The 14080-nt window shown below is 56.8% G+C and overlaps 1 protein-coding gene across 2 annotated transcripts in view; it reads left to right on the top strand.

Annotated features, from left to right (window-relative positions):
• Positions 1–14080, top strand: part of APPL2 (adaptor protein, phosphotyrosine interacting with PH domain and leucine zipper 2) — a 41276-nt gene that overhangs the window by 21705 nt on the left and 5491 nt on the right. For both annotated transcript variants that reach the window (XM_028533083.2, XM_028533081.2), the window contains exons 7-16: positions 130–188; positions 1163–1309; positions 5151–5233; positions 7062–7220; positions 8524–8712; positions 10080–10122; positions 10202–10258; positions 10358–10446; positions 12708–12866; positions 13023–13075. In XM_028533083.2, the coding sequence (XP_028388884.1) occupies positions 130–188; positions 1163–1309; positions 5151–5233; positions 7062–7220; positions 8524–8712; positions 10080–10122; positions 10202–10258; positions 10358–10446; positions 12708–12866; positions 13023–13075 (1038 nt within the window). The remainder of the gene's footprint in view (positions 1–129; positions 189–1162; positions 1310–5150; positions 5234–7061; positions 7221–8523; positions 8713–10079; positions 10123–10201; positions 10259–10357; positions 10447–12707; positions 12867–13022; positions 13076–14080) is intronic.

Here is a 14080-nt window from a genome sequence, read left to right as displayed (position 1 = left end):
CATCCCCTGCGTCCTTGGCGTGTGGGTTCAGAGATGCGTGTGAGTTTAGAATGTCTGGCGGCCCGAGACGCCGGGTGAGTGTCCGTGCCTTTCCATCCGTCTGGTGCTAGAATGTCTCTCTGCTTTCAGAGCATGACCTCTCGATGGCCAAGTACAGCAGGCTCCCTAAAAAAAAGGAGAACGAGAAGGTAAGAACACTTGCCTTACGTGTTGTTTTCACCTCATTTACCTAAGCTCCTTTCGTGTCTTCCTGTTGTGAGTTTGTGGTCTCCAGGGTGTCTTAGTTAATTTCTTACCTTTTCCCCCCCCATACATGGGTTTTTAATTTTTTTAATTCTAAGTAGACACCCACTTCCCAATTCCAGCTTCAAACACTGATTTTCAGACACCAAGTTGGAACCACGGTAAGGTTACAGCCACACCGTGGTTTTCACTGCGCTCAGGTGCGTGGTGTGATTATCTGACTCCCACCCACGCAGGGCTAGGACTCCTCGCCCTGGGTGTTCACTCTGAGTTTTGAACCCAACGCTTTCTAGCTTTTTTTACTACTGTAAAAAATACCGAATGTTTTCGGATGTCTAACTTTTGTTTCTGTGACCCGGCTTCCTAGAAGGCAGGCTCACGGGCAAGCCGCCATGTCTGTGGCACTGGTGTCTGTGGCACTTGGTACTCGGACCCGCTGTTCTCCTGCAGGGTCGTGGCACTTTGTGGTGCCACCAGGAGAGGGTGCTGGCTCCACCCCAGTGCAGCCTCACAAACACTGAGATGCTGTTATTTTGGTGTTTGTTTATTTATTTATTTTTAGAGGGAGGAAAGGGGAAGGAGAAAGAGAATGAGAGAAACATCAATGTGTGGTTGCCTTTTGCACGCCCCTAACTGGGGACCTGGCCTGCAACCCAGGCATGTGCCTCGACTGGGAATCGAACTGGCGACCCTTTGGTTCTCAGGCTGGCACTCAATCCACTGAATCACATCAACCAGGGCTACTTTGGTGTTTTCATTTGGACTTTTAAAAACTTGAGGTGGAACCTCACCTGTGTGTTATTCTCTTTGTCACAAAAGTGGTTCTAACGTATAAACGGACGTGTTTGGAAGTTGCACGCGCTTCCGGAAGCGCCGTGTGCATTAGACAACCTGGGGTTTCCTCCCGCCTCCCAAACAGGTGAAGAGCGAAGTGGTGCGGGAGGTGGCGGCCGCCCGGCGGAAGCAGCACCTGTCCTCCCTGCAGTACTACTGCGCCCTCAACGCGCTGCAGCACCGGAAGCGCGTGGCCATGATGGAGCCCATGCTGGGCTTCGCCCACGGACAGGTAAGACCCAGGCCAGCCGCGGGGGCGGCACGGCGTCCTGCTGAGGGAGCAGCACACACACGGGACAGAGGGAAACATCAGAAGAAGCAGCACAAGTGCGCAGCCTCCCGGGAAACTTCCCACACTCAGCACTGGGGGAGCTTCCAGTCGGGCTGGATCGGCGACAGCTGGGCTTGTTAGGCTATCTGTATCACACGCAGGAGATGACGGCCGTGACCCCATGCCTCCCGTGGGGAGGAGCGGGCGTGGCCCTGTCTCTCATTCGGGTGACAGGCAGGATGGGTCCCATTGTCTGAGAAGCAGCGGACAGTTCCGGTTGTAGAACCAGGCTCCCCAGCTCGGACTCCGCCCGGTCCTTGGCCGCCCCGTGTGGTGAGGTCACCCTCAGCTGGGCTGTTCTCGGGTGACACGTGGCTGAGGTGGACGCCCGCACCGTGGCTCGCCAGGAAGTGTTGCCAGCGCTTGGTGAAGTCGCTGCAGAGGATGCGTTAGGCTCCTCCCCCCGTTTAATGGTCCGGGGACGTTCGTCTGCCGGGGGGCTGCAGCTTCAGGACGGGGCCTGGACCGCGGCGCCAGCCAGCCCGGGGCCCAGTGAGTGGGAGTGCGAGAGGGGGGCGCCGGCCCTCACCCGCCACCCTGCCCTGCTCTCGCCCCACTTACTGACTGCAGACCTCACTCCTGCTGGTGAGAAGCACACCGGGACCCCCTCTCAGTGACGGCCTAGGGACAGAAAGGGGCTCAAGGAAGCAAAATGTTGAGAAGGGAGAAGTCAGCCACTTTAAAACAAAAATCTCACATGTGAGCACCTATTCTTTCTATAAAACATTTTAAAAGTGCACATATTTTAAAATAAAACGCAGCATCCCTTTCATTCAGGGAAGGAGAGCATTTTTGAACATCCAAAAACCAGTTGTCTCTCATCTTAATATGGTCGTTACCTCCTTGAACGAGGAGGACAGTGGAGTCAGCCTACACCTCCGGTGGTAATATTTAAATGGAGCAATAGAACTTTTCTGTGCCACCCAAGCAAAGCTGGCTTGAGCCAACAACCAGCGCTGCCCAGCTGTGGGCTCCAGCCCTCAGCAGCTCCCTGGGAGCGGCCAGCTTGCTCACAACGGGCACTTGTGCCCACCCGTGTGTCCTCCCTGTGGCCCTCCTCCCTCCTTCCATCACATGTCACAGCTCTGCCCTGGCGGCTGCCCGGGGCTGTTAAAGAATGCCAGTGCTCCCTCTGCCCTCGTGACACCCCCGTCTCACGTCTCACCGTCCTCCCCGACCAACAGGCCTCGCCTCTGGGGGCAGGAGTCCCTGCTCCTCCTCAGAGGCTCAGGGCCAGGGAGGGTCCCGAGTTTGGTGTCTCAGGAAGGTTCCCAGCCACCGGCCTGGGGCAGTGCTGGGAGCCTGGTTCCTTAGAGGAGGGGCCCTAGAAGATCTCAGGGGTGGATTGGGTCCCAGCTGCTGTCACTGCTCACGCCGAGGGCTACCCCGCCCCCCTTCCCCAGCCTGCACCTCTGAGTGAACGCTGCTCGCCACGGGGGAGAAGAGGACACGGTCGGTCGGTGCAATGGCGCAAATGCAGCAGCTCCTGGGAAAGCGGAACAGAGCACGCCGGCATTGCTGGGTGGCGGTGGCCGCGTCATTGAGGACTGGGGATGGCACGTCTCATTTTTCGTGTGGAAAGTACCTAGATTTCAAGACACAAGACCAAATAGCCCCTGACCCTCCAGGCTTTTTAATGCTTAGACCAGGTTGTTGTTGTCTAACCCCATGAGTCTTTGGGTGATTTGGAAGCAGCCCTTTTAATTTTTTTTTAATCCTTACCCAAGGATATATTTATTTTTTAGAGAGAGAGAGGGGAAGGGACAATGAGGGAGAGAGAAATATCAGTGTGAGAGAGCATTGATCGGTTGCCACCCCGACCGGGGATCGAACCCGCAACCTTTTGGTGTGTGGGACGATGCTCCAGCCAACTGAGCCACCCGGCCAGGGCCCGGAGCAGCCCTTTTACGTCAGTGTTCATTGAGTATTGCCTTTGTTAGCTGATGGTCACTGGACCGTGGTACTTCCCGCTGCTCACAAAGGCCCATGAACTGTGGTCTTTGGATAGCATTCCTCTAAATCAGACTTATCACTGTCAATGGGGGAGATGATGCCATTTGACCCCATTCCCACCTTCCCTGGCCGCAGGTGAATAGGTCTCCCACCGCGTCCTGACCCAGTCCTCAGGCCTGCACACAGATGGGGTCTGTAGTCGGGGTACATGCTCCACGAGAGCACACAGATGGACTCCAGCGCAGTGTTCATGGGGCGAGTGGTCTGTGGCGTGGCCGCGGAAGCCAGGATCTCACCCCTTCCTCCCGCTCATTCATCGGGGTTTTTAGGGAACACGTGAGCCCTGTCCTAGGAGCTCAGCACACGGTGAAGGAGCTGAGTATGAGCTCCAGGTTGTTCGGGGAGGGGCAGGAGAGGAAGAGCCACTGGGATGCTGTGTCCCCGGAAATGCATAACGCCCACTTAACAGGCGTCGGTGGTGGGCGCCGCCAGGGTTCACGGTGTTCCTCGTTGTATGATTCGAAGATCGCGGGGCCAGAACCTCTCCCTGCGTGCACTGCCTCGCATTAGGATAGTCCAGTCATCTGCTTTTGTGCTGGGAAAACTCCGGGTGTGGTGTCCGTACTTCCCAGGCCGCAGAACCGTTCTGACAGCACCTGCTGGTCTCCTCGGGGTGTGAGGTTAAGGCCTGTGCCTCCACCCCGGGCAGGGCTGCTTCAGGTCGGACGAGCTGGGTGACACGAGAGAACGCCCATGTCCGAGCCGAACGCCGTCCCTCCTTTGTGACGGAGGCCTGCAGCCGTGACCCCTCTGCAGACAGGCGTGTGAAAGGGGGCGGCAGCCAGTGCTCACCTGGCCACAGAGAGAAATGGAAGCTCCAGCGTTTCGGGGCGGGGTGGTTGCAGATGTCAGTGAGGCATGGAGGTGGCCGTCCTCCCGTCCGTCCTGCACCCCTGTCCTCCCAGGGTTGTCAGGGGACCCGGCTGTTCTGGGAAGCGAGCATCCGGGACTCACAGGAAGGAAGGGATTCCTTCTGCTGGTCCACAGAAAGCCAGCGGCCGCAGTTGCATTCCGGACCGTGTGGTCCTCGGGTCTGCTCAGGCGCTCTCCCCCGGGCAGAGCATGCTTCTGTCACGGGACGAGGGAGGCAGGAGGGGCCTCACCGCGTCCTGTACGTGCACGGTCCCCTTTCGGTTGGTGTCGGGGCTGGGAGAGTCTTTTAAGGGTCTCCGGCCCAGTTTTCCCTCCCGAGTTTCGCAGCCGTGTCACCACCGTCCAGCCCGTGGTTAGAGCGGCACGTGGCTCCGTGAACGGGCTGGTCGGGGCAGCCCTCCCCTCTCCGAGACCACCTCCTACTGCTTGTTTGCTTCTCGCTGGGGCTCTGAGTGTCACTTGTCACACACCGATTTAGCCCCTGGGGGTGCAGAGGTGAAAAAAGACCTCGTCCCTGCCCTCAGGAAACCCACTAAAATCCACCCAGGGAAAAGGCTGATGATAAATATCATAATTAATTATCTACAGTAATTGCTGACACACCTGCTATATGCCAAGCTTTTAAACCTACGTAATTCCCGAGCCCTACAGCCCTATGGCAAGATAGCAGGTCTCACCGCGGCTCTCCACACGGGCGCCCTGGGCCTTGCGGGCGACTCGGCCGGCGGGACGGGGGCTCGGGGGGATGCCACTGGAGCTGCGGGCGAGGAGGGGCCGGCCGGCGTGTGCGCTGCCCCCTCACTGTCGGCCCCCCCTTCCTGGACTGTTCTCAGACTGTTGTAATTATGTCTTTCAGATTAACTTTTTTAAGAAGGGAGCAGAGATGTTTTCCAAAAGTATGGACAGCTTTTTATCCTCCGTCGCGGACATGGCTCAGAGGTAAAGCTGCACTCCGTGTGGGTGTTTGCGCCTTTGGCTTTCCTGCTGGCTCGGCCCCGCCAGCCCCTCCGTGGGGCGTGGGGCCGGGGAGGGTCTGCCCGCTGCCTGAATGCAGCCGCCGGCGTTTGGGAGTGGCGTGGTGAAAGAGGAGCGGTTTCCTCAGTTCCCACCCTGTGGGGAGCCCAGAGAGTCCCCCCACTACGTGTAAAGCCTGTATGTCAGTAAAAGATCCAAGTGTCCACAGGGGTCCTTTCCTATTCAGTCCAGGTCCCCGTGCTTAGGGTCTTCCTTTGCTAATACTCAGGCTTCACAGGGCAGGAGCCTGCGCCCGGCGCAGATGTGCTGTGCACGATGATGCAGAAGGGCGTTTGCTTTTCTCCGAGCTGCGGGGGTGGCAGGCAGGAGCGCTGCAGCCTTTCCCGCACCCCAGTCACTGCCCTGGCTGGTGGCAGGTGCACAGGCAGTGAGCCTTTCCCGAGTTAGCCAAACTGCAGTGCAGTCTTGCAGCTGCTGCTTTTAAAACATGCATCGTCTCTTCAGACTGCCCTGCCCGCAGGTAACGGGTGCGGCGGCGGCTCGGACCCCCGGGTGCACCTGGCATCAGTGTCCTGACCGTGAGCTGGGAGGGGTTCCCAGGCACCGCCAGCACCAGGGTGCTTCCGTTAGGAAATAAGACGTGTGGTGCCTTGAGGACCTTGCATGGCTTCTGGGGTACAGAACTCTGTCCTTCTGTCTTGTCGGTACCAGCACCTGAGCCTTTGTCCAGGGCAGAAAATCCTTACCTTCCACCAGGTCCTCAAAGACTTTCATCACCCACGGCAGCTTAACCACCATCCTGGGCGGCTTTGTAAACCTCTGGCTCTCTCCCTCCTCTCTCCCCTCGTGCCGCTTAACTGCTTTCCTCATACTCCATTCTGTCAGCCTTGGCAGTGACAAGCAGGTGTAGCTAAAGAGGTGTGTTCTCCAGCTGGCCTCTCCTGAGGCCGCCAGTCCCGGAGTCCCCAGTCATTTCATTCAAATGTCAAAATTGTCAACACTCCCTCACATGACTGCCTGTACCCGCCGCGTTAAACGCGGTGCAGGCGGCGGGCAGTGTGCACCTCCGACGGGGGAGCGTGGGAAGGGCGGGCCCCTGCCGGGAGAACGTCCCCGGGAGCCCACGCGGTGAGACCCTGCCCGCGTCTGGAATTCCGTCTCCATCCCTCAGCGCAGTGCAGAAGCGGGGCACGCCTCTAAAGCGTGCTTTCCCGGATGGGCCGGCCGTGGTGTTCAGGCCTTTGTAACCGAGCCTGCCGCCACAGGCAGGGCACTCGTGTGGCTGTCTTAGAAGGAACAGCCTCGCCCTGGCTTGGTTGTTGCACCTGCACCGTCCTGGTCATTTCCCATCTCCACTGGCCCTCTCCCAGCTCCTGCCTAAACCGAGGTGGGGGCAGGAGGGACCGCTCTTTCCTTCTCCCCTTTCCGGCATTTGCACAGGCCGCCTGCCCGTGCCGCCCCTGAGAACGGGCTCATCAAAGCTCTTCTCCTGAAATTCATATCAGAGTCCTGAGCATGGATCCCACTGTCCGCAGAGGCTCTGGTTCAATTGGCTCAGGCGTGGCTCTTGGTGTTTTTTATGTTGTTTTAAACAGAGGTCAACACTTTGAGTCACATGGCCTTGAGTCCCTGACCTCCAGCTTCCGGGGCCCACGTGAGAGGCGGGGAGCCGCGGCTCCTTTGGGAGACAGGGCACCGCAGGGGCGGCTCTGCTGTCTGCCGCCCGCCCTGCCATCCTGGGCTGGCCCGGCCCGTGTGGAGTGGCTGACCTCCTCCTCCTTTCTGTCTCAAGCATTCAGGCAGAGCTGGAAGCTGAAGCCGAAAAGATGCGGGTGTCCCAGCAAGAACTCCTCTCGGTCGACGAATCCGTTTACACCCCAGACGCCGACGTGGCTGCACCACAGATCAACAGGACCCTCATCCAGAAGGCTGGTTACCTGAACCTTAGAAAGTGAGGGCGCCGGTGCCGCCCCTGGTGTGGCTGAAGCGCCCTGTGCCAGGGCGGGGTGGGCGAGGCTGGGGAGGGACTCCCACCCTGTGACCCCCTGGGTCCCAGGTCCCAGATGCCCGCAAGGTGGGCTTGACTCAGTCGTGGGAGTGAGGACTGAGCGTGGGGACTCCCAAGACCCCACGGCCACCCGGCCCCTGCCCACCGTAGCCAGTTGTAGACGGACTGCTCTTGACTCATCATCCTGGACCTTTGAGAGTTAGCCCACCCGCCCCGCCCCCCAGGCCCCTGACCGGGGCAGAGACCTCCCACTGAGGCAGAGGCCAAGGGCCCAAAGCTTCCAGTCATCTCAGTGCATCTAGGCCGAGCCACACACTTAGCACTCCGGTTGCTAGATGTCCACTTGGAATTGGAGGGACGGTCGGGTTTCACTGCATCGAAGAGCAGAGAGAGGCTGTCGGCAGGTGTGGGGAAGGCTGACCTTGGTAACAGATTCCATGGGTGGGTGGGGCCTCGGCTGCTGCGTCTGTAACATAGAGCTGGTAATTGAGCTCTGTTTTTGAGGTTGCGTAACGTTGTTACAAGTCGCTGCTCAGTAAATGCTGGGTCAGCCAGTGCGTTCGATGTCCCCCTCTGGAGGAGGGCCTGCGGAGAGGAGCCTCCGGCTGCTGCTCTCTTTGAGGAACATCCTCAGATCCTCAGAGATCTGTGAGCTGCTTGATCGCAGGCCAGGTGTCCCCTTTAGCTCTGCACAGATAGGAAACTCCACAAGGTCCTGGTGCTCTCTGCCAGGAACTGGGTTTCCCTCTTTGTAAACAGCCCACAGAACAAGAATAACATCCGGTTGGAACAAAACCGGATCCCGTAAGAGCCCCCACGATTCTGGTGGGTGTGCTGTGGGCGCAGGTGACGCTGGTGACTAGGTAGATACCGAGCAGTCCAGCTCCTTGGCTCGGAGAAAGGACCTCCCAGGTTCCAGTTCCTCAGGATGACGGACTAGTTCTGTCCCGGGTACCGGGTGTGGCGGCCAGTGTGGCTGCAGGCAGGCACATCCTGCCCACTCGTGGAGTTGGCCCTGGGACTGGCATCCCCATGGGAGCCGGGCCCGTAACCTCCCAGATCCTTTAGGCTCAGTCGCACCTTTCCTGCTGCTCCTCGGACTTGAATGATTTTCAAGGCAGCTTCGCTTTGATGTAAAGGAATACACCGTTCCTAGAATGTCAGAGGCCCATGAGGAGGCAGCAGACTTCTTCCAGGTGCTGCTCATGCTTTAGTGCTAATGGGCTTTCATCCACCGTCCTTACAGCAAAACAGGGCTGGTCACCACCACCTGGGAGAGGCTCTACTTCTTCACGCAGGGCGGGAACCTCATGTGTCAGCCCCGGGGAGCCGTGGCCGGAGGCTTGATCCAGGACCTGGACAACTGCTCGGTGATGGCGGTGGACTGCGAAGACCGGCGCTACTGCTTCCAGATCACCACTCCCAACGGGAAATCGTACGTCACGTGGGTTTACGTGGGCTTACGTGGGTGATGGACGAGCAGTGACCCCGCCCCTGTGGGGCCTCCCAGCCCGTTCCCCCCGCCCCCCACCAGGGAGCATCTGGTTCTGGGAAGACGGTTTTATGTCCTCTTGAAGTGGGCGCACGTGACCCGTGTGGGCTCCAACCTGCCTTTTGTAGGGGGGCCCGGTGCAGCGGGTTTGTCTGGGGCTTAGGGAAGACATGACCCGCATGTGAGACGGCGAAGGGGGTGGCTGTGTGTTGGCACAGACCCTCAGACGGGGAAGGCTGTGGCTACGCCTCACCCGTGCCCGGGCAAAGCACTTGGGTTTGTATCTCGGTGGGGCAAGGACTGGGAGGAGAGCCGGTATGGGAGGAGGATCTGCCCGAGGGGTCGGCGTCTCCAGCTGACATGGGGGATGCGAACAGTGCGCTCAGTTGCGGGAGTGTCGTTCCTTGGCATGCTGTCCCACCCGTCACGGCCCAGAGGGGTCCTGCTTTCAAAACGGCAGCCCGGTGGCCATTCACAGTCCACCCCACCCTGGTGGGAGCCACTGCCCCTTAGAGCGGGGACGCGCAGCTGTGCTCCAGGGCGGTCAGAGCCCCGGGAGGCGGGAGCTGTGTCTGCTGGGGTTCCGCGTTGAGGTTTGAGCACCAGCTTGCTCGGGAGGGGGCGGCACTGCTGGCCCAGTGGTGACCGTCTCCTCCCCCGGACCTGACCGGCCGAGCACCTTCCTCCCTGGGGGACCAGGAATGACCTGGGATGAAGGTGCCCAAGCTCCAGCCACGGTCCGAGGCACGCACCTAACTCCTCTGGGCCCCAGTTTCCTCAGACGTGAAGTAGGGGTACGATCCTTGCTCCCCACCTCCCCGGATGAGGCGTGGAGCCAAGGAGCTGGCGGATGTGCAGTCCCTGCAGAGTGAGCCTTCCCAGGGCAGGGCAGTGCTGTCTGTCTGTCTGTCCCCTAGGCAGTGTTCTCTCCATTCAGGGACGGGGGATGGCTGCCAATTCCTTCTCTGGGCGGGGTCGGGAGCAGTGGCTGGCCCAGAGCCCAGGTTGCCTGGGATCATCTAAGGGGCGGGGGACGGGGCAGGAGAATGGTCAACACTGTAGTGAGAATCGCAGACCTGGGCCAGTGGGTCTGAGCCCTGCCGGCCCGCTCTGTAGATGAGAGCGCTGAGGCCGGGGAGAGGAGGCGTCTGTCCGTGACACAGTGAGAGCTGCAGAGCCCGAGCCGGAGCCCCAGTCTCTCTCCTTCCCACTCTGCCGCCTTCGGGGACCCTTCCCTTCGGGCCCCAGCGGAGTCGTCTCCTGGGTCACCGAGATCTGGGAAGCACTTACGTAGATGCTCTTTGTTTCAGGGGGATAATCCTCCAGGCGGAAAGCAGAAAGGAGAACGAAGAGGTAAAGGTTTTGTTTGTGTCGCTGCCTTCCCAGTGCGGTGGGGCTCTGGGAGTCAGCGTGTCTCTTCCTGTCCCCACAGTGGATCTGTGCGGTGAACAACATCTCCAGGCAGATCTACCTGACCGACAACCCCGAGGTAACGATGGGCCGCCTTCCCCGCTCCTCACCCCGCTCTCGGCCTCAATGCTGAGCGCCCACCTCCCGGGACTGAGCCTGTCTTCCTGTGGATTTTTAGGCAGTCGCCATCAAGTTGAATGAGACGGCTCTCCAAGCAGTGACTCCCATTACAAGTTTCAGGAAAAAACAAGAGAGCCCGTGCCCCAGGTAACTCAAGGACAAAGGCAGGCTGGCTTCTGTGGAGCCAAACTGGAGTTAGGAATTTGACCCAAGTTGTCACTTCATCCCCACAAGCACGGGGTGGTGTGCAGCCCAGTTCTGCAAAAGCAGCAACTGGCCGGGAATGGGCAGGGAAGGCTAAACGCGTCCCTGCGTTCACAGCTCAGAGGAGGGGCGGTGCCGAGACACAGACCTGGCGGAAACCACGCAGGCCTCCCCCGCCCCCACCGTGCTGCTGGAGCACGGAGCACGTGGGACTTGTGGTGGAGGGCCCTGCTGGTGGGGGGGGGTTCCCCATCCTGTTTCCTAGCCCCACCGACAAAGTTGTGGCACCAAAACACACATTTAAAAAAATAAGGAACAAAACCATCTTATATATGTCCATGTTACTGCTCAGGTACATACATCAATATCTTCACGTGTGCATTTACTTTGCCTTTTCACACACAGGTTTTTCATATTTTTATTTTTTTGTTGTCCCTTTTAATACTATACACTATCATATCATTAACCACTGAATAGTCAGGTTGCTGCCCCTCCCACGTTTGCTGTCTTCATTTATAAGGAGCAGCACTCTCACGCACGTAGCTACAGTATTCTCTTGTCCCGAATGCTGCCTCAGGATTCGTTCCCGGGGTCCCACCTTTTTGTTTGTGGGGGTTTCCCTTGGGTTACGTAATAGAGAGCTGTCTGATCTGTTGTGGTGCCGAAGGGTAAGTTGGAGTTGATGGTACTGGTATCCGCTTTCCAGTGGCCTGGTAGAAGGAACCCCACTAAGTGTCTCGCAGATACTACCGAACGACTCCAGGAGGGGCAAGACAGCAACTTCCAGGGTCTCAGTGCTGTGCGGCGTGGGGCCGGTGTTCCCACTGCCCTGTGCGCATGACACGGAGGCAAAGGTTAGGCCAGAGAATAGGTTTGAATCCGACTGTGGCAGAATGAGGTGCCCTGCGTAGGCGCGGTAGGTGGCGGAGCAGCGCTGAAGGCTCTGAGAACAGGGGTGGCGGTCAGGACCATGGAGCCCAGGGGGCATGCAGAGGTGCAAGGCTGTCGCTGGGACTCAGAAGAACCACAGGGGTGCCGAGGAAGGAGAGGGTCCACCAGGCTTGAAGGTCTAGTGCGTGAATAGGAATCTGAGCTGGTGTCTGAAGGCCGAGACCGTTGCCGCATGACCAGGATGGAGACGGAAGGGAGGAAGGGCACGCAGTGTGCTTGGCTGGCGCAGCTCTGGAGCGGGGTGCGGTGGGGAGTGGGGTGCGGTGGGGAGTGGGGGAGGCGGCGCTCAGGAGGGAGGGGTGAGCGCCAAGTTGTGGCTGAATGCTAAACCAAGAAATACTCACTCAGCTAACTTTTTAGATTGCCTGATAGGTACTAAGTAATAAATATGATTTAATTATAGCTCTGTCCTCAGAAGCCTGTCTTGCAGGGAGAAAGATATTTGGGTTGGCCAAAAAGTCTGTTATGTTCTTTCCATGAATTAGAAGACACATTTTTTCATGTTCACCAATAACTTAGTTGATTGGGATATTCTGAGTATGTCGGCTATCGCCCCGCTACTGGCTTCTAGTGGGTAGAGGCCAGGGGTGCTGCTCAACATTAGCCAATGCATGAGACAGCCCCACAGCAAAGAACTGTTTGGCCAAAATGTCAGCAGTACCAAGAAACCTCACAGACCACTTGGGATGCATTCGATCCGTCACAGCACCTTCTCTGCACGCTGCAAAAATCTTTGTTGTTTCAGTTGGTTTTTATCTTTCTTGAAATAACAAAGCCTAATGCCAAAAATGTTGCATATCTTCTTCCATCTTCAATATTAAAATGGACAAAAATTCACCAATTTTGATGTTTTTTTTAATGCATATGGATATGACAGCTGTCATAATACCGTCTAACACAACGTTAACAACTTCTAATGAAGACAACTAAGCACAACTAGAGCCATCGTACAGAAAAAACGTAGCAGACTTTCTGGCCAACACAATACAAACAGAAGACCAGTCAATAGTGCTGAGCAGCACAAGCAGCGTATGGAGCGCTCTGCAGCAGGGCTGCCTGTGGGCAGTGGGTGAGCTGAAGTGTTGCAACCGTGGAATGACGTCTTACGGAGATTTACTTGTAGAATGGTTTGAAGGTCTGACTGAAACCTTCTCCCTGGCCTCCACCAGACTCAACATGTATTCATTTGATTGTAAGGACATTTGATTGAAAGGGATTTGTTTTTCTCCCTCCTATCTTGTACGATAATCTAGCCAGACCCTGGAAAATTCAGAGATGCAAAATGATGACACCGTTCCCAAAGCGACAGCCGGCGTACCGGAAGCCGAAGAACTCATTGCACCTGGAACACCCATTCAGTTTGACATCGTGCTTCCCGCTACAGAGTTCCTTGATCAGAACCGAGGGAGCAGGTATGGGCTATGGGAGTTCCTCCGGAAGAAATGAAAATAAGTCGGACATTTCTTGTGTCCCCACCCCCCTCCAATGCATCCTGACTTAGAGGTCAAGTGCTGAGGGTCCTTTTAGCTGAAGCTGTCATGATCGTTTGACTCTGGCCATTCCCTTAGGCGTACCAACCCTTTCGGCGAGACTGAGGACGACACATTCCCCGAAGCGGAAGGTAAGTGGGTGGCTCGGTGCACCGCTGCTTTCCCCGGCACAGAATGACGAGGGCCATTGAAACACGTGGGACATCAGGTTCTAGAGAGCAGGGACTTGAAATATGGCTTGAATGTCTCTGAAAACTGATTAGGATCCGTGCAGTTAGGTCTTGGGTGAAAACTGAGGGGAAGCTGATGGATTTCACACAGCTGCTGCACCGCTGGCCACGTTCACACCTTTCTGTGGCTCCGGTTTAGAAAGTGGCTGGATCCCAATCTGGTGTCACGTGATTACAGAACAAATTCAGGGGATAAAATCACATTAAACGCAGCCTGGGTGAGTCATAAATGTGCCATTTGATTTTAGAAGACCAAAAGCACAAATAACTCATTCTTGAATTTGAAGGCCATGTGAATGTTATTTAAATTCGTGTTTTTGTTCGATTTACACTCTTCCATACATCAGAACATACTCAGTTGAGCTGCCCGTAACCCCTTGTTCCACAGCAGACTGGAGCCCCCAGCCAAGGCAGGGCTGGCAATACCACACTGTAGCCCAGCTGCATGACTGGAGCCGAGTTCGGAAAATGTGACTGACATGTCATATGCATGGAGTCATTTCCCATTTAGAATGACATGCTAGTTATTTACATGTGAACGTAGGACCTGAGAAATGACACTCCTTACATCAAGCTTCAGGCAAAAAAAAAAAAATGTTGCCTCAAATCGGACTCCCCACTTACATCTAGCTGACGGCTCACACAGACCAGTTTGTAAACAGTCTGGACAAAAACTTTCAAACCTGTAAAAACGCTTCGTGTGGGAAACATTTATGACTTGTCCATTGTATTCAACTTTTAACTCAACTTATTTTCAGGGGCTAGGATACTAACGGGAGGGCAAATGAACAAAAAGGCTTAGCTTAAAATGGTAGGTAAATGCATTACTCTTACAGAAAAAGATGCTTTAAGCGTCCTTCATGATCTGCAGTTCGGTCAGGTTGTACGCCACGACCAGGAAGCCAG

Source organism: Phyllostomus discolor, chromosome 2, assembly GCF_004126475.2.
Source record: "Phyllostomus discolor isolate MPI-MPIP mPhyDis1 chromosome 2, mPhyDis1.pri.v3, whole genome shotgun sequence".
Lineage (NCBI taxonomy): Eukaryota > Metazoa > Chordata > Mammalia > Chiroptera > Phyllostomidae > Phyllostomus > Phyllostomus discolor.
The sequence above is the reverse complement of the archived record's forward strand: the minus strand, read 5'-3'. Positions and strand labels throughout refer to the sequence as shown.